General features: G+C 39.9%; 1 protein-coding gene and 1 pseudogene across 1 annotated transcript; one reads left to right on the top strand and one right to left on the bottom strand.

The window, feature by feature from the left end:
• Positions 1-973: 973 nt before the first annotated feature.
• LOC107157588 lies at positions 974-1,949 on the bottom strand (annotated as a pseudogene).
• Positions 1,950-14,494: 12,545 nt separating this feature from the next.
• LOC107157516 (olfactory receptor 7D4-like) lies at positions 14,495-16,728 on the top strand. The gene has a single exon (XM_015503884.2). It carries the CDS (start codon positions 14,495-14,497, stop codon positions 15,428-15,430), a length of 936 nt encoding a protein of 311 aa, XP_015359370.1. The 3' UTR covers positions 15,431-16,728.
• Positions 16,729-20,375: the final 3,647 nt, after the last annotated feature.

Here is a 20,375-nt window from a genome sequence, read left to right as displayed (position 1 = left end):
GATTGATCATCAGCTTCTTCCACAGGAGACCCCACTGTATTTAGATCATTATACATCTGGGTCCTCATTACCTGTATTCTTCCCTTTGTTATTCCTTTGCCCTCTCTTATCTTCCACTTTCTGATCAATTCATTCTTCTCTCTTCCTATGGCTTGTGCTGCTTGAGAAACAGAAAAGCCTACTAGAGGGTTCAGGTTCAATACCAAAGCCCCCTAAGATTGCCCCAGAGCCATCTGAAGATCTTTCATTCCTGCTATAAATGTTTCTTTATCAGGATCAATGCAGTTCAACATATAAAGAGCATACAAGGCATTATATGATGATGAACACATAAACAAGCCTGCTGCCAAGGTAGACTCCTGCTTCCATGTTCAAAATCTACTACTGCTGTTATAAAAAGTAGAAAAAGTGGGATAGCAAAGATTAGAGGGTGTGCTCAGTGAAGATCCAGTTTCATGCATCATATTTTCAAATTCTTCCCTTCAGATATTTTGTGCCTGAGAGGAAATAAGTGAATGAAATCTTTCCAGGATAAATGAAGTCAGACACATAAAGTGAGAAGCACAGTACTAATATGGTAAACACTTCTCTGATAACTTTTATCCCATTTTTTCCAGGTAAAACAATAATGCAATAACATTAAGATTAAGGGTTTTAACATTTAAGCAATAATTTTGAGGAAATCATGTCAGTATTTGATGTACATTCTTTATGTAAAGTTGGAAATCTTAGGAATTACAGTAAGAAAAGTTACTTAATGTAGAACTTCATGGGCCATGTACAGGAAAGAAAATTCAAAAAAAAATTACTGAGATAGTTGTTAGAAATATGTACAAAAATATGCAAAATCAAAGTTATGGAAAACAGAAGAAATTAAACATGTTTTAGGGAAGAAACAGAACTAGAATATTGAAATTCACAACATTTGCCTTGGGGACTACAATGTCCATTTAGCTCTGAGGTCAGTGATCCATCAAAGAGAAGAAGCTGCTTTGCTGAGGAGTCTCCCCAGGGCCCTGTTCATATCCTTGTTCCTCAGGCTGTAGATGAAGGGGTTCAGCATGGGGGTGACCACAGTGTACATCACTGAGGCAATCATGGTTCTCTGGGAAGAATGGGTCACAGCAGAACTGAGGTGAACCCCAAATCCTGTTCCATAGAACAAGGAAACCACACAGAGGTGAGACCCACAAGTGGAAAATGCTTTATACTTGCTCACAGAGGAGGACATCCTCATTAAGGAGGAGACAATCTGAGAGTAAGAGTAGAGAATCCCAGTGACAGGGAACACACCCAGCAGGGCAGCCACCACATACAGAAAGATGTTGTTGACAAGGGTATCAGAGCTGGCCACCTTGAGAAGATGAGACAGTTCACAGAAAAAAATGTGGGATTTCAGTGCCTGTGGAGAAGGTCAGTTGATTCAACAGCAGAACATGAATGAGGGAGACCCAGAACATGATAAGCCAAGACATCAGAACCAGTAGGACACAGAGCCAGGGGTTCATGATGATGGTGTAGTTCAGGGGGTGGCAGATGGCCAGAAAGCGGTCAAAAGCCATCACAGTCAGTAGGAAATTATCCATCCCAAGAAAGAGAAGAAAAAAATACACCTGGGTAAGGCACTGTATGTAGGAGATGTCCTTGTTCTGTGCCTGGATGTTCACCAGCATCTTTGGGACCGTGGTGCAGATTAAACAGACATCAGTGAAGGACAGGGTGGAGAGGAAGAAGTACATAGGGGTGTGGAGGCGGGGGTCAGTGCTCGTGGCCAAGATAATGAGCAGGTTCCCCAGGATGGTGACCAGGTACATGGAAAGAAACAGTCCAAAGAGAACAGGCTGCAATTCAGGGTCCTCGTACAAGCCCTGGAGGAGGAACTGTGATAATCCTGTGTGGTTTTCTGCTTCCATGTATACAGTGTGTCTTCTGGTTCAGAAGGTAAAATCACAGGGCTGGGGCAGTAGCTCAGTGGTAGAGTGCTTGCCCAGCACATGTGAGACACTAGATTCAATCCTCAGCACCACATAAAAATAAATGAATAAAATAAAGGCACTTGTCCATCTACAATCAAAATTTTTTTAAAAAAGGTAAATCAACATTCACTGAACAGCCATGCTTTCTTTGCATTAACAGAAATCTCTTTTTTCATTGACTAATGAGTTTAATTTTCTTTTTAAATATATGTATGTAAGCTAACTTTTCATATACTGTAGACTAGACAATTGAAGACAACTAACATCTTTTCCTTGCAATTTCCATACTTCTTTATCCTACAGCTTTATGATCATCTTTAAACACAGAATATTTAACTCAACTACCTTTATTTATGAGTGGATACATCATAATGACATGACAGTTTTCTCTCAATGCCTTTTTTCTTTCTTAAAATGTGGTTTTGCTATTACCAATTTAGACATATTTTTATTAGTTTAAATCAATCACACAGAATAATGGGTTTCACTTTACATCCTGTTTATAACACACTTTGATCATACATACCCACCTATTACCCTCCTTTGCTCCCTTATTCCTGTAGATTTTAAAACACCTTTCATCTCAGTAGTACTCTCAGTAAATAAAGTTGTCATTGTTATCATTAATATTATTTAAAACTCATGCTTTATGTTTTGGTGATATATATAGGTATAGATCTCGTGTGTGTGTGTGTGTGTGTGTGTGTGTGTGTGTGTGTGTATATATATATATATATATATATATATATATATATATAGTATAAATATGAGATTCATTTTTATGTGTGTGTGGTGCAGCGATCGAACCCAGGGCCTTGTGCATGCAAGGCAAGCACTCTACCAACTGAGCTATATCCCCAGCACCAATATGGGATTTTTGAGTCAGATTTTCAGTAACAGAAGTTTGCTCCACCAACATATCACCTTTCATATCATCTTTGTGACCTTGAGAAAGCTATTTAAACTCTCTCAACTACCAGTACTTCTATAGCAGAAGTAGTAATTATTCCCTACATGGTAGGATTGAAAAGCATAATTAAATAAGATGATACAATTTTTCTACTATGATTTCTACTGTGATACAGTGGGTATTTCATAAATGTGAACTCCTGTTCTTCATATCTCAATAGATCTGTCACGCATGGCTATCATTTATCAATCTCTCTCTGAAACTGGGTCAGGCATCTGGGATGGAGCTCTTATTGGTGTAAACTCGACAGCTATCTGCACACTTCTACTGTCATAGAGTTCTACTAATTGACAGCAATCCCTATGGGTGCTTCTTTCAGAGAGCACCTGCTGGGTTATTCTTCCAAGAGGAGGCAAAAGCATGTGGACCAGCCCCACAACAGGAGAGAAAAGCATGTGAGGGAATGGGCATTCATGTGTCTGTGCTCTTGAATGGGAATTTATTGTATCACAGGGATCACAGCTAAAGGCCAAGAAATGTAATTCATGGATTTGATCACAAATATCCAAAAGTTGTATAATCTATCTATCCTACAGGATAAAAAGGATAAACTTAAGGTTTAAAAATAAATATTTACATTCTATGACAGAAAAATCAGTGCTATAAATGTCTAGAGAATGAGGCATTTATAAAATCCACCGAGGACCAGGTTAGTCTGTGAAGACAGGTAAGAATGTCTGCTCTGAAATAGGAGTGCTTCCACTGAGAAGAAAGATGAGTCATTGTTAATCAGGGGAAGTGAGGGAAGAGAACAGAATGTCTACTTGCTCAGTTGGTGGGTGAGCTGGTACACAAGGGATGGAGAAGCCAGCCGCTGGAGAGCAGGGGACAAGACTCAGGAGGAACAAAGTGTGTGAAGCCCACAGTGAAGCTTCTGTAATCTTCCTTTAAGACTCTCTCAGGGTTTATTTCCTTTGTGGCTTGTGATGGTTTTGTCTTATTGATTCTTTCCATGGATGTAAATGGTGCCTCTCACCTTACAGGTCCTGGGCAATGGCAAATGTTGGAAGTATAATAAATATTGTAAATAAAACGTCTCCTGTGACCCAAAAGAGAAGTTTTTCAACATCATATCCCCAAAGATAGGCACAGAATTAAATGGTAGAGTTATGAATTATCCTTATAATTCTTTTAAAATAGATATGAATGCATATTATTTAAGGATCAACAAGTAGAACCAATTCCGGGAAAGGAAGACAATGTAAGAAAAGTAAGTTTGCCAACATTACTCATTACAAAAAAATTAAGTTAGTGATGTGAAATTATAACCAAAAGCACAATATATGAAAAGGATTTGAGGAAACTTAACAGCCATTAGTTGGGGTGGCAGCCAACACTTAAGGCCTGAGATTCTCTGTAAAGGAAGATAAAAAGGACAGTTCTCAAGCCCAATAAAGAATGGTTGCTTCAAACCACATCCAAGAGGAGATGCTACATTAAACACTGCAGTATTATGTCAAAATCATGAACATGCCAAGGAAGTCTCCTGCAATTTCAATCATTCAATACTTTCCAAAAACTGAAGAGATTTGTATAAAAGAAAAGGAAGTAAGACTGAGTGTTGAATATCAAATAAAACTATATTGATGGTAGATATTTTGTGTATCTTAAGTTAAAATGAAAACTACAATATAGATATACCAAATACACCTATTATGTACTTGGTAAGTCAGATATACCAATAAAATAATTAAGCATACCAAAAAGAATCCAATAAGCTTGAAACAAAATAGGCAGTATCTTGTACATAGTAGACATTAGGTGAATTGTTAGCAAATAATTGGATGCAGGAAGTTGGACAGCAGCCTAAATTTACAGAAAAGAGTGCAGAAGAGTTGGAAACTGAGGAAATAACACTTTCAGGAGAGATGCTCTAGAATGCAAATAGTGAGAGAAGGAAACAGAAGAATAACTGGAAGATACAGTTCTTAATGGAAACTCAAGTGCATTCACAGCACTCTAGTGAAGCCAGAACTAAAAGAGGCAGTCAGTATACATAGGTAAATGGAGTCAGATCCATCAAGGAGGCCAATTTGGGTCTGGGAAGTTGGAGAGAGACTGAAATGCTAATGCCTTCAGAGCTCTTCCTCCACCATTATCAAGATAATCTGCCCCTGCTCCAACCTGTTGCTAAGGTAACCTGTCTAAGGGATTGTCCCTCCCTACAGGTTGTTGTTAATTACACCCCATCCTGCCTGGATCACTTTTCCAGTGGCCCTCCAGCCCACCTGTTTCCCACCTTTTAGCCATCCCACCAAGCATTTCCTGGGCCTAGTCACATATGCTGGAAGGGAGAAAGAGCAGGATAATAAAGGAAGCCTAGGACATATAAAAAAGCAAAACACCCTCGCTTCTTGGGATACCAGAATACCAGCTATGGCCCCCTTCTCCCTCCTGGGAGGTGTCTGTTAACCCTTTTTAAATAAACCCTGCTTTATATGCTTGCCTCGGTGTGCTTCTCTAATGTTCAAACTTAACATGTGAGGGAGCAGAACTCGTCACCACTAACCGGCAGTATCACTAGGGAGGACTTAACCTCCTTAGACTAAAGAAAAGGATGTGCCTGCTCTCCCTGTTCTGGAGGTGAAGCCCCGTACCTGCTTTCTCTCTGTACGCTTACTCCTCCTGCATTACAGGGACACTCTGCCAATCTCCAATGGTGGTCACAGAAGCTTTCCCTTCCCCACACTGGTTGTGAGGAAGCCCATGTGAGCCTTCATGGAAGGCTGGCACCAGGGAAACACAGGTGAGGGGCACCAGGAGCATTATTTAAATTCTCTACTATTTCCAGGTTTGAATTCTCAGAGCTCCTCATTAAAGAAATTGTTGTATTTTCTTTCTACTCTCCAAACAATTTGGTTCCCTTGGGGTGCAAAGAAGAGAGCAGGGTAGAAATGTCCCATTGATTTTTCTGAGGAGCAGTGGCAGGGAGAAATGGTTTTAGTTCCTCCAAGGGGGAAAAAAAGTATCTTTTTTTGCTTTAATTTGATTTAAAAGTCATAAGATATCCCATAATGAATGGTTATTTTCTACAAAGAATCTGTCCCAGGATCCATCCCCTGTGATGTGCCTCCTTTGAACAATCTTTGGACATTATCAAAATCATTTTGGATTCACAATGTTATGGGAAAAAAAGAGACTATTTTTTTTTAGTTCTCTTTAAGCTTTTTACTTTGCAAAGTTATTTGTCAACTTATTTATTTAAATTGACAGATAAGAGGAACTTATCATTTTTAATGAGGATACATAATATAAGTTCTAAATTTTTCAACAATGGAATATATGATCACTAATTTAGTCACTGAGGTACACAGTAGGCCCCTTACATGGAACACTCTTTGACCAACACTTCTGCTCACCACCTCCCAATGGCCCTCACTGCTGGTAACTACTGATCTGCTCTTTTTCTATAAGATCAACTTCTTAAAAATTCCCAAAATGAGGGAGATCATGTGGTATCTTTTTCTGCTTGGTGTATTTCAATTAATATAATGTTCTCCAGATTCATACATCTTGTGTCAATGACAGGATTTCTTTCTATTTATTTTTACTTATGACGTATTTCTATGATAAAGTTATCATAAGTAAACTTTGTCACGAAAAATAAAAAGTTTTGTTTCCATTTTCCAGGTAGTATTTGGTTTTATGTATATACATGTTTTCTTTTTTCACCTTATGCTGATGGACACTAAGGCTGATTCCCTATCTCAGCTGCAGAACATAGGAGTAGGCATCTCTTAAATACACTCATCTTATTGACTTGGATATATGTCCAGTAATGCAACAGAGGGATCATATTGCAGTAATAGTTTTATTTCAGAAAGTTAGATGTCTATTTTCATTAAAGTAGGAAAAGTTCAGATGTACTGAGCCCAGAGCTGACATGTCCAGGCAGATCCAAACTAAACTGTCTTCCCATCTTTTCCCCTTCCCAGCCAATAATCATAGGAGTTGATCATAGGAGTCTTCTATTTTCAAGGTTTTAGTTTGATTTTTATTTCCACAAATGAGAGAAAACATGAAATTCTTGTCTTTCTAGGTCTGTTTTACTTCACTTAACATGATGTTCTCCAGTTCCATCCATTTTCCTGCAAATGACATGATTTCATTCTTCTCCATGGCTAAATACTACTCCATTATGTATATAAGGCTTGGTTTGGTGGGGAGCAGGGGTGTTTGTTTGTTTTCCAATCCATTCATTTGTTAATGGGCACCTACATTAATGCCATATGTTGGCTCCTATGAATAGTGCCACAATAAACATGGGTATGTAGGAATTCTGGTTTGTTCACCAAAGTCTCGGATAGTGAAGGCTTGGTCCTGAACACACCAATAGTCAGAGGTGGGGCTTTTAGGAAGGGATTGCATCATGAAGACTCTACCATCTTCATCAGTGGGTAAGTCCATTAATAGCTGAATGGACTACTAGAAGTGGGACCTAGCTGGAGGAAGTAGGTTTCTGGACACAAGCCTGTGAAGAATTTATCCCTCCCCTGCTCTGGTTTTGGCTACCTTGATCTGAGGAGCTTTCCTCAGCCACTTCCTTCAGTCTTGATGTTCTGCCTCACTGTAGGCACAAAGCAATGGAAACTAACAACCATGGACTGAAACCATGATCTGAAATAAATTTATCTTCCTTTAAGTTGTTTAATGTCAGTATTTTGTCACAGGGATGAAAAGCTGATTAATACAGCATGTATCTCTTTTGTGTGCTGACTTCCTTTTCTTTGGGTCAAAATGCAGGAGTGGGAATCCCATGGTAGTCTTCTGAGGAACCTCCATACTGTTTTATTTAGTGGTTGTACTACTTTACATTCCTATCAACAGACTACGAGGGTTCCTGTTTCCCCACATCCTCACCAAAATTTGTGGTTTTGTTTTCATTTTTGCATTAATAAATCCCATTCTGACTTGGGTGAGATAGAATCTCAAAGCCAATTTTGATTTGCATTTCTCATAGAAAGATGCTGAGCATTTTTTTCGTATATTTATTAGCCATTTGCACTGTTCTTGAGAACATTTTTTCAGATCATTTCCCCTTTTTAAATTGGATTATTTATTCTTTTGGTATTGTTTTTCAAGTTCTATACACATTCTGTATATTAACCCTCTGTCAGATGATCAGCTAGCAAAGATTTTGGTCCTTTCTGTAGGACCATCATCATGATGTTTCCTTGCTGTGCAAAAGGTTTTTATTTTGATCTAATCTGATTTTTTCAACTCTGCCTTTTATTTCCTGAGCCCCTGGAGTCCTATTCTGGAAATCATTGCTTGTGTCTATATCTTGAACTGTTTTGCCTATTTTCCTCTAATATTTTCAAATTGTCAGTTCACACATTAATTTCTTTGATCCATTTCAAGTAGATTTTTGTACAGGGTGAGCAGTAGGGATCTGGCTTCAATCTTCTACATGTGGACATTCAGTTTTCCTTTATGTGTATCTTGGAAAGTTTGTATTTCTCTCCACTCTCCTGGTTACTACTCCAGTCTTGTCAGCAATGTGTATTTCTAAAAGTGTGTGGGAGTGACCTCTGCCCAGGTCCCTCACAGGAACTCTGAACTCAACAGTCACTTTACTTCTCTCTGCTGTTGCCACGTGGGCGAATGTGCAGAAGTGGGATTCAGGCCTCCCAGCCATATCTACTTGGGACTGGGAGATCAGCTGGGGGCTTTCATCCCCTTTATTTTAATTTGAATTATTTAAAAAAATAATAATTTAATGGCCATGCCAGCAAGGAGGCTTTGTGCTGCAGCTCTGGGCATGCAGCGCCAAAGGCAGGAATGGGCAGTCTGGGCCCCCTCCTCGCACGACCAGGCCTCCCTGTTTTTCCGCAAGCACCTAGGACCAGCGCCCCATGGTGGAAGCGGGGAGCCTTCCCACCCAACCTAGGTCCTAGCACAGGCCTGGATGTTCCAGCCCTGTCAGAGCCAGCCTCCCTCCCTGTCCCAATACACCTCGTCTCCAGGGAGGCCTCTCAGAAGTCACAGGTCTCCTCCAGCCTAAGGGAACTCGCGTCATTAGGGTACCACGCTGCTCTTATAGCTCCCGTCCCGGAAGCGAAACGACTGACAGCCGGTTCAACCAATGATCATAGGAGTTGATTTTTGGCCTCAACCACTCAGCGAGGGGAATGGGGGGAAGCCTCTGGCCTTTGTGACTCTGGGCCAATGAAAAGTCAGCTAGGCGGTGTGCTCCCTCCCCTGCGAGGCTCACCTTCTAGCGTAGAGCCGCGACGGGCCTGAGAGGCTCAGATTTTGCCAGGCCCGAGTTGGAAGGTGCTGCAGTTCTGGCAAGGAGAACGCGCGGAGCTTTCTACTCCTTTTAACCTGTGCCTTAGGCTGTTTTAACCACATAATTATACACAGCCGGTGGAAGCGAGTCTAGTTTCCCCCTTTCCCTCACCCAATGATTGACTTAGGAAAGGGTGCGGCCGCTGTGTTGGTGCGCATGCCCAGACAGGAGCTGTGCGCAGGCTTCGCTCAAAGTGGGCCGAGAGAAGCAAGAACGAAAGAGAAGTCACTAGTCATAGTGGGCTAACAAGTGGTATAGGCTAGTTTCACTGTATGAAGGGCTTTATGTACCTTCTTCCGCACAAATTAAAACCTTGGATACAATGCTTGTTGTTACTAATTAGGAAATTGAGATGGGAGGTAATGTAATTTCCCCTAGATCTTGCCAATCAATCGAGAATCACCGTCAGATCAGGACTTATGCCAGGCTCTACTAGAGGGAAAAAGCGATTTTGAGACGAGGCATGAGACGAGGCAGGGATGGTTGACTGCATGGTACAAACACAGTGAATACCACATGACATAAAAAAGAGGAGATCCTGTCATTGACGACCTTGAAGGACATTATGTTTACTGAAGCTCAACAGGCATGAAAAAACAAATAGCACACGATCCCGTTCATTTGTTGGATCTTAAAAAGTTGATTTAGAGAGAGCAGAGCAGTAGTTATCACAGGCTGGTGCTTTGGGGATGTGCTGGGAAAATGTTGGTCATCATTACACAAACACATTTAGATTTGAGAAATAATTTCAAGAGATTTATTGCACAGCATGGTGACTATAATTAGTGATGATATAGTGTATTATTGAAAAATGTTAAGTATTCTCACAACGTTGACTAATAAGATGATGCAAGAGTTATGTTTTAGATCCAACTGATGCATGACACAAAATATTTCCAAATATCACATTGAATATGTGTGTATACAATTTTATATGCCAACTTAAATAAACAAATAAATGGACAAATAAATTTGAATAATAAAAATAGTAAAGAAAACTAAAAAGAAGGGACTTCTTTTCTTCCATAACATTGTGAAATAATGTCTACCATCCCCAAAGATGGTCAAATGGAGTCATGTGACAGGAGCTATTTCCTGAGACTGGTTCCTTAAAGAAATTAGCCTTTCCATAGGGGACAGCTTATGATTTATAAATCAAACCAAAGTTTTAAAAAATGGTATATTTCTCTTGAAGGAAATATGTTCCCCTGCCACCGACTCCAAAAATAAAAAACTGGCTGAGACTTTTCCACTCCACCATTTTCTTTGTACCCCAAAAGAGCTGAATTGTGTGGAGAATAGAAAGAAAATAGAACAATTTATTTAATGAGGAGCACTGAGAATTTGTATTCCAAGACGGCAGAAAATTTAATAATGCTCCTGGGGTTCCCACCTGCACTTCTTTGATCTCAGCCTCAGCGACAGCCCAGGGTGCTTCCTGCGGACTGACATTGGGAAGAGAAAACTGCAGCAACATGACTGGAGAGAGTTGGTGTGCTCCACTCAGGCTGGAACAGTGAGATGAAAATGCAGATAATGTGGGTATCATGTTTTATCTCTGAAATGAGAATAAGACTATATCAAATTTCTGTAGTCTGTGAAGTCCTTGTGCTTTGAAGGCACTTTTCAGTTTCCATGGAGACCTCTCTCCTCCATCTGTTTCTCCGTTTCCCTATCTACTGATCTTGGGAATCTAGAACTTTTCTCCTGAAAGTTTTTTTTCTGGAGACTCTCCTGCTCTTCTGCACTCTTGTCTATAAATTGCAGGCTGCTGACAGATTTCCTGCATCCAGGTATTTATGTGTTAATGATTCACTGAAGATCTAAATTGCCTGGGGGATTATCTGTTTTTCTCTAAATTTGACTTAGTTTTCCCTAACCTTTATTACTGGCATCTTTGACTTACTGAGAGCTCTTATTAGTTCTGTGATGCGATAGCCATGGTTTCACCTTAAGATCCCCCATGTGATATTTTCTGACACTCAACAGTCAGTCCAATTTCCTTTTCTCTGATCATCAACATTATTAAGTGTTCAGGGAATTATCAGGTGGTAGAAGTTGGAAGAGAATGTCTTGCCCTGTTCATGAATTTTCAGATGCCTTAGTGTTATAATGTAGCCTGTCTTGGTGGATGTGGTTTGACAATAACCATTCTTTACTGGGTGAAGGAATTATTCTTGGTTTCTTCCTTTACCAACAGTCTCAGCCCTGGCTGCTACTCATAGTAATGACTGTTAAATTTTCTGAAATGAATTTTACTCATTGTGTTCTGTTATGATTTCACTTCAAAGACCTAGTTCAGCGATTAATTATATTAACAATTATGTTCTTAAACTGAATTCCATTGCCAGAATTAGGATTGCTTGTTCATTCTGTATTTTTGTTTTAAAATAGATTTGACCCCTGGGTCAATAAGACACTAGAAGAGGAAGGATTCTAGGCCAGAATGTTCCTGTTTAGAAGACACTATCCAATTCTACCTTTAAAAAGGGCGGGAGGAGGGGTTGGCTTCAAAGTATAGCCTTCATTTAGTAAGTTTTGCAGTTTATTCAGTGATACTGTACTTTTAGTTGAAATTTTAAGTCCTTGTTGGAAACATCCAGTGTTTCTAGATGTTAAAAGTGAACGACACATGGTAAAAGTAGAAGGCTAAAGTAATTTCCTTTAAGTATTTTTCGTTACTACATAGGCATGCTTGCCATTTAGGGGAAATGGAATCGTTGAACTTGATGTCTTGGAGAGTATGCTGAAGTTCTCTAGGTGGTGGGTGGGGGAAGGAGAAAGTATGCATAGAGAAGCATCCTGTGCCCCTTAGATTAGTTCAGGTCATCTAGCCATTGTTCCATGTGCATTTTGGTTAATATTGCTAGGCATTAAAGAATAAATCCTGATGTCCAAAATTTGTTAGAAGTAGCAAAATAATCCCTATATAAATATCTTTTTCTTAGATTTTAGGAAGAACTGTCTTCTGGGAATGACCTTTGTTAATCCACTTCTTGGAACTAGGCATAGTCCTGAATGTAGTCACTGGAATGGTGAAGAGGGAGAAGAGGAAGGGTAAGGGGAAGTGCTCTTTGCTAGTATCTTAATCCACCTCTTGGAACTAGGCATAGTCCTGAATGTAATCATTGAAATGGTGAAGAGGGAGAAGAGGAAGGTTGAGGGGAAGTGCTCTTTGCTAGTATCACCACATCTGGAAGACAGGTTTAGATTATAACCATAGATCTGTATGTGCATTTTTGGTACAGTACTTGTGTTTATTGTGCACAAAGTTCATGCTTTATTTTACAACATTTATGCTATCTGAGGTGACAATGAATCATAAAAATTAGAGCTAGTGAATTAGCCAATTTGTGAATATATTTTTGTTATAATTGATAGAAAAGATGCATCTTGGACGTGGAATTATTTTAGCTCTGCGCATTGTGTGCCAGGTCTTGCTCATCAGGCCGACAGCAGAGGGGCACCAGGAAGCATGCAATGATTTACATTTTGATGTTAGCCACTGGTGGGTGTGCATCTTCTGGCTGTCCTATAGGAATACTTTAAGTCACTGGGGACATCCATTCTTGCTAATATTTTAGTAGCAGAAATCTAGTAATGAAATAAGCTTGGTATATTCTGTTGCTCTGTCTCATTTGAAATTGAGCATTCAGAAAATGCATTGTTTTAGTTCTAACTCTGCCAATATGTCCATCTAGGGGCCTGCTGCCTTTTCTGTCTTCAGTGAAATTTTTGTCCTCAAGAAAGGATAAACAGATTGAGATGGTGTAGTGTATTCTTGGTTATCAAAAACACTCACGTAGCTTGGGGATTTTGAATTCAAGATGTGTGGAAAAACATGATACACTATGATCTCAATCATACAAAATTTGATATTGAGTATGTATGTGCACGACCTAAAGGGACAGATCCAAGTAAGCTGCTTGTGACTGGATGACTTTTTTCTTTGGCTTGTGTTTTTATTTTTCCTGTAATGCACATATTAACTTAAAAAAGAGCTAGTTTAAAAACCTGGAAAAATATATTTAGATGCATATTCTTTAACTTTACCATTACTCTCCAATTTTATACCCATATTCAGGCAGATGATTAGTTGGACAATTTCTCTTTTGTGTTATAGAAAACATTCTGCTCTCCATATTTATTGTACTCCCAAGATTGCATTTGTTCAACACCTGCGATGTGACAACCACTGAATAAGTCACTGGAGAGACAAATGATGAGACAAAACTATCACAGTCTCAAACTCACCAATCAACATGAGTTCATTGGTGTGAGGTCAAGAAGGATGAGCACAGGAAGCCCCACTGTGGGCCCCACACACTCTGTCCCTCCTTGCCATCACCCTGTCTTCCTCACATGGCTCCTCACAGCCCCTCCTGCACCAAGCTCACCAACTGACAGAACCAACATAGATCCTTCTCTCTCCTCTGAAATTGGTTTTTGTTCCTAAATCCTCTTATTAACAGTGACCAGTCTTCCTCTCTCAGTTCAACATCCAGGCTTCTGAGTAGGCTGTCCTACCCAGAATAGAAGACCACATGGATTAAGTACCCTGGGTGTATCACTGGGGTCACAGTAGAAAATCACATCATCTCATTTAATTTCACATTTCAATCCTCCCATGCAGTGAATGTTCACTGCTCCTGCTGTGGAGAATGGTACTGTGACCTTAAATAGCACCTTCAAGGTCACAAAGATAGTACAGTGAGGGGAAAATCTCTATTCTACAAACTCTGGACTCAGGAATCAATCCCATGTTTAAATCACATCACATTGAGATATTTATATGTTCAAAACATGTTAAAGGAGTTCTTAAATAACACTAGTAATAATAATGACAACTCTCATTTACTCAGACTCCTACTCAGCACCAAATAAAGAAATAGCAATGACCACAGTCTTAGCAATTTAGCAAGGCCATGAGCAACTTAGGGATACCCTATTTCAAAATAATAAAAAAAATTTTAAAAAGGGCTGGGGATGTTGATCAGTTGTGGAGTGCCCCTGCGTTCTATCCCCAGTACCAAAAAAAAAGAAAGAAAGAAAGAAAAAAAAAAAGCTGAATGATTATATGCTTTGAAAGAGAAATGAGTGCCACTTGACTAAATAAATCACAATCACTGGCAGAAATAAATAAAGAATGAAGGCCAGCCACCCTAGGATGATATTATAAAGTGAGAGCTAACTGAGGTTTCAGTTGACTGTTCATTGAACTTCCTTTTCTCTTTCTCCAGAAGACACACTGGATTTATGGAAGCAAAAAACCATACAGTCCTATCCCAATTCCTCCTCCTGGGCCTCTCAGAGGATCCAGACCTGCAGCCCATTCTCTTTGGACTGTTCCTGTCCATGTACCTGGTCGCAGTGCTTGGGAACCTGCTCATCATCCTGGCCATCTGCTCTGACTCCCGCCTCCACACCCCCATGTACTTCTTCCTCTCCAACCTGTCCCTCATTGATATCTGCTTCATCTCCACCGCAGTCCCCAAGGTGAACTTCCAGGCACAGAACAAAAATGACATTTCCTACATAGAGTGCCTCACTCAGGCATATTTTTTTAATACCTTTATTGGAATGGATAATTTCCTACTGACTATAATGGCCTATGACCGCTTTGTGGCCATCTGCCACCCCCTGAACTATGCAGTCATCATGAACCCCTGGTTCTGTGTCCTCCTGGTTCTGATGTCTTGGATCATCATGTTCTGGTTCTCTTTGATTCATATTCTGCTGTTGAATCGACTGGCCTTCTCCATGGGCACTGAAATCCCACATTTCTTCTGTGAAGTGACTCAGCTTCTCAGGGTGGCCAGCTCTGACACCCTCATCAATAAAGTCTTTCTTTACATGGCAACCGCTCTGCTGGGTGTGTTCCCTGTCACTGGGATCCTCTTCTCTTATTTTCGGATTATCTCCTCCTTAATGAAGATGTCCTCTTCTGTGGGCAAGTACAAAGCATTTTCCACCTGTGGGTCCCACCTCTGTGTGGTCACCCTGTTCTATGGAACAGCACTTGGAGTTTACCTCAGTTCTGCTGGGACCCATTCTTCCCAGAGAACCATGATTGCCTCAGTGATGTACTCTGTGGTCACCCCCATGCTGAACCCCTTCATCTATAGTCTGAGGAACAAAGATATGAAGGGGGCCCTTCGGAGACTTGTAGAAAAAGCAGCATCTTGTTCCTGATGGATCACTCAGCTCAGAGCTGAGCGTTGGGTCCCCCAAAACAAATACTGTGGATTTTCGGTCTTGGTTCTTTTTCTCCCCCGAGATGTACTTGATGTCTTCTATCCCTAAACCATCTACAGCTTTGCATACACACTCAGTAATTCTTTCCTAACTTTTTCCCCTCATGCATGGTCCATAAAGGTCCAAGTTTTTAAAGGTTTCTCACAGGTACTTCTGAGATTTCCAACTGGACTTAAGTCTATCACATGTTGGCATGGTTTCCTAAAAAATCGTTGGTAGAATGTTCGTGTTCTTTCACTTAATTTATTGTTTTGTATTTTGTTTTACTTTCTCTGGAGCAAAAAAGGTACAAATCATCAAAGCAAAGTGCTCATCATATCATGACTGTGCTGGTCACTTTATCTGTATGACCTTATTTAATTTTGAAAACACTTTGAGATATTTGCTCTCATTCATACATTTTCCAAAGGAAGACTGGGTTGGACAAAATACTGGACCTGACACAGAGCCCTCACTGACTCTGGTATCGTACTGTTCATTAGAGCAATGCTTCCATTTTCAACCTGCAATTTGAAATCTAATTTTTAATGTGGGTTTGTTCATATGATTCTTACTGATAAGATGCCTACAGTAACTCTGATTTTTTTGTGTTATTTTACGAACGTTCCTTATTTCCATTTATTCTTTCCTTCCTTTTCTCCTTCATTTATTCCTTCCTTTTTTTTTCCCCTCCTGTCTTTTGGCTGGTTTGTTGGTAAAGATCCACTTGCTCCTCTCTATGGCTGAAATAGTCTATTGTAGTTTGGTATATTAGGAGTTTATCTGTATATCCATTCATGGACATTGGAGTGATTTACATCTTTTCACCCTTGTGAATAATGCACTGCTGTGTGAATGTTAGCTCATTTGTCTGCTTTTGTGACACTGTCACCAAAACATAGTCCTGTATTTTGCTGGTGTTATATTTGCATTTATTTATTTTTTTCATCTTAGGGATCTTTTTCTCATGCCTAATGTATCTTAAGTCAAGGTGGAAATCTCAGGAATACCTGTTTAAAAAAAAAAATCTTGGACCTTTATGGACCATGTATAAGGGAGAAAAGTTAGGAAGGAATGACTGAGAATGTATGCAAAGTCCCCAGAACCAGCTCCTGTGATGTTTCTCCAGCTCACAATCTCTGGAGATTTTAGGCATCATTTCAGATTCACAAGTTATGGTAGGGAAAAAAGTCCTTTCTTTCTAAATTCACTTTTAAAATGTGTACAAACCTGTGAATCCAGAGGATGAAAAATTTTTGGAGATGTACAATGGCCATGATTACGTAAGTACGTGAATGTAATTAATGCCAATGGACTAATGCAACTAAGTAGTTTCAATGGTGGTATATTTGGCTCTGTATATTTTGCCACAATAAAAAACAAAATAAAAAGACGAGTCTTGAAAAACATAAAAGAAAGGAGTGGTATGAATTGTATGCATGAGCTATCTCTGGAGTAGAGTCCCAAAACTTTTGTAGATATCCATGTTCTCTTCTTCTACTACTAATATCGGAAGTCCTTAGAGACTATGATAACATGGATCAATATTACTACTAGCTGTCAGCTTCTACAGTGACCCCTCCCAGGTCACATAATAGTAAATAATGAGCCTGTATCTCCAATCCTTTAGTTGTTCCAAGTTCTGTGGGCTCCATACCTGTGTCTTCTCCTCACTTGGTTGTCTATCTCTATCTGATATTGTATTCTTCTCAGTCCCCAGGACAGACTGAGTTTCCACTGGGCACCAGGCAAGGGAGGGGTGTTGGATTTTCCATTCTTGATCATAACCCAGCAGAGAAGCAGCTTAACCTGGTAAGGGCTAAGGAAGTTGATGGATGAAGGAAGGTTTGAACCTTAGTGGATACTTCAAATTACAAAATAGGGAAAAGTCCCTAGCACATAACCTGCTCCAAGTAGACACAGGTAGTGGGGGGGTAGGTCATGGCTGGAGTAGGGTGAAATTTCTCCCAAGTGGGCTAGGGGTGTAACTCATCAGCAAAGCACCCACCCAACATGCTCCATATGCTGGACTCAATTCTCAGCACCACTCAGAAAGGAAGCAACCGTTAACAACCACAACAGCAGTCAGAGCTGTAGCTGCGGGTGGCCCCTGCCTATAAGGAGCTACTCAAAGGGAGGGGCAGGAGCAGCACAAATTCAAGCCAACCTGGGCAAATTAGTGACCCTCTTTCAATACATAAAAGGGCTGGAGATGTAGCTCAGTGGTAGAGCACCCCTTGAGTCAAACCCCAGTACCAGAAAAAAGAAAAAAAATTGAATATAAGGATGTGTGTGTGTGCTCATGTGTCCATGTTTTTGAGTGGAGATGTTTTGTATTAATATCACCAGAGATAATGGCCAAAATATAAAATTGATTGATTTGATTACAAATATTTAAGCATTATATAAATCAATCATCCTGGAAAAATTAAAAGATAAATTGATGGCTTAAAAATAAAGATTTACAGGGGCTGAGGCTGTAGCTCAGTGGTACAGTGCCCACCTTGCATGTGTGAGGTACTGGGTTACATCCTCAGCACCACATAAAAATAAATAAAGATATTATGTCCATCTACAACTAAAAAAATGTTTTAAAAATAAAGATTTACAGTGTTATTAAAGTCTGGCTATGTGAATTAATTCAAGACATAAAAAGTAAATTTAAACCAATGTAGTCTGTCAAAGGTTGGGAGGAGAGTCTTCTCTGAAATAGGGATGCTGGGCTGAGAGGCAGGAGGGGTCATGGTTAATTAGAGGAAGAAAGGAAGGAAGAGACATCCTGGGCTGAGAGAAGAGAAGGTGGGGCTGTCCTTTCAGGTGGAGAGTTGACATCCGGAGGGGTTAAGAGAGGCCATTATGATGGAGAGCTCAGCAGGGGCAGAGTGAGGGTGAGGGTCAGCAGGGACGAGTGTGTGAGGTCCACAGAACAGATCCTGGGGTCTTCCTTGATGTTGTTCTCACACTGGCAAAGTTACACTTATTTGTAGACCTGAGTTTGTGACAGTTTTCTCTCAAATTTCTTTACAGGGATTGACAGAGTCCCTATCACCTAGTAGATGTTCCACAAATGCTAACCTTGGATGTGTAACAAAGACTAAGACCAGCATGTCAATTAAACACAAAAAAGAAGTAGGACAATGAAGAGAAATCATAACAAAAATCACAGTAGAAAAATGTCCTTCAGAAGATTTAGCAGCTAATGCTATTTTTAGCAGCCAGGCCAAAGTATCCTCAGACATGAGGAAACCACAATAACTTCTTAACTCAATAAAAAATGATTGTTGGAAAACCCTAATTAAAAAGAAAATGCTTCAATACAATATTATAGATATTTGTGGTCAGCTCATAAACATGGCAAGAGTACATACTCCAACTCCAATCATTCAGTATTCTCCAGAGCACTGAATTGGCCTGAATACCAAAAAATAGAAATGATTATATGATTATATATATAGTGGCCACTAAAGTGAACAGATAATGACAATGGCAAAACCAAAATATAAACTATTCAATGATGTAATTAACTCACATCTGACAGCAAGCACAGGTAGATTACAGAAGAAACACCCAATCACATCAAGCACAAAAGGGACAATGCCCCATGCATAATGGATCTTGGGTGAGCAGTTACTAATAAACTAATTGAAACAGGAAATCTAATAAGGACCTGGAATTCTTGGGAGGGAGTGGAGAAGAGAGGGAAACTTTCCAGAAAGTACTACCTTTGAGGAATGGGTATATCTGACTTATTGGAAAAGGTTCTGAATTCCGGAAAGCAAGGAAAGGAGGCAGAAGAAGATCATTTGGTGGAAAATAAAATGCCTTGCAAGTACTTTAAAATGACCAATGGGGGGAAATTGGACAATGTTCTAATCAGGTCCATAGGTAACCATTGGGAGCAAATGGGGTAAGGTCTTCAACCAGGTCCATATAGGAAGAGAACACCTCACAGCTCAGTGCATGAGACACTAATTTCCAGACATCAGGGCCTCTGGCCTCTCTCTCTTCTCAGGCCACTGTACTCTACCTAACAGAGTGCTACCTCCACCTTTGTCTTCAATAAATCTGTACTTTGCCTGTTACCTGTGTGTATTTTGCTCAGTTCTTTGTTTGGGACACCAAGGACCTGGACCCCATCTGGACACGCTGACGATGACATAATCTACAAAATTAGTAAGTGAGCACAGGCTCGATACGACATTTACCCACAAAAGATTTATTAACTGACAACAAGCACCTGAAAAGATGCTCAATTAGTCATAAGGAAACCCAAATCCAAAGCATGAAGTGATACCACTTCACAGCCAATAGGAAGCTTTAGTTTAGATCAAATTGAAGATGACAAGTTTTGGCAATGATGTAAAGACACCAGAACCTTCACACATTAGATGTGAAACACACCAGCTACAACAAAACAGCAGTTTGATGATTCCTTAAAAAGTTGAATATACCATTGCCTTATCACCCAGTGTCTTACTTCTAAGTATATATTACCAACTGACAGCCACATAACTGTGCACTGTTTAACCATAAGAAATGCATCTTTTGGCAGTTTCACTGTTGTGCAAAATCACAAGTCACTTACATAAACTCACATGGCTGGGATGTCACTAGACGACCTCATCTTATGGGACCACTATCAAATATACCGTCTGTCACCTCCCAAAGCTTATTATTTTAACATATGACTGTGCTCAAATAATCAATGTTCACAAATATCCTTTTAGGCACTACTGTTCACAATATCAAAATGGTAGAAATTAAAAGACCAACAAAAGATTAATATAAAAGCAACTAGTGATGCTCACATAAAGAGAAAAATTACTCAGTTACAGAAAGAAGATAAATAGTTAACATTAACCCAAACAACCAGAGGAGGAAGGAGGGAAGTTGGGAAGGAGAG

Source organism: Marmota marmota, unplaced genomic scaffold (assembly GCF_001458135.2).
Source record: "Marmota marmota marmota unplaced genomic scaffold, marMar, whole genome shotgun sequence".
In the NCBI taxonomy this organism is placed as follows: domain Eukaryota; kingdom Metazoa; phylum Chordata; class Mammalia; order Rodentia; family Sciuridae; genus Marmota; species Marmota marmota.
Note: the sequence above shows the minus strand (reverse complement) of the source record. Positions and strands in the feature narration are given on the sequence as shown.

Excerpts from the sequence above, each read along its gene's own strand:
- LOC107157516 (XM_015503884.2), top strand. The coding sequence starts at position 14,495 with ATGGAAGCAAAAAACCATACAGTCCTATCCCAATTCCTCCTCCTGGGC.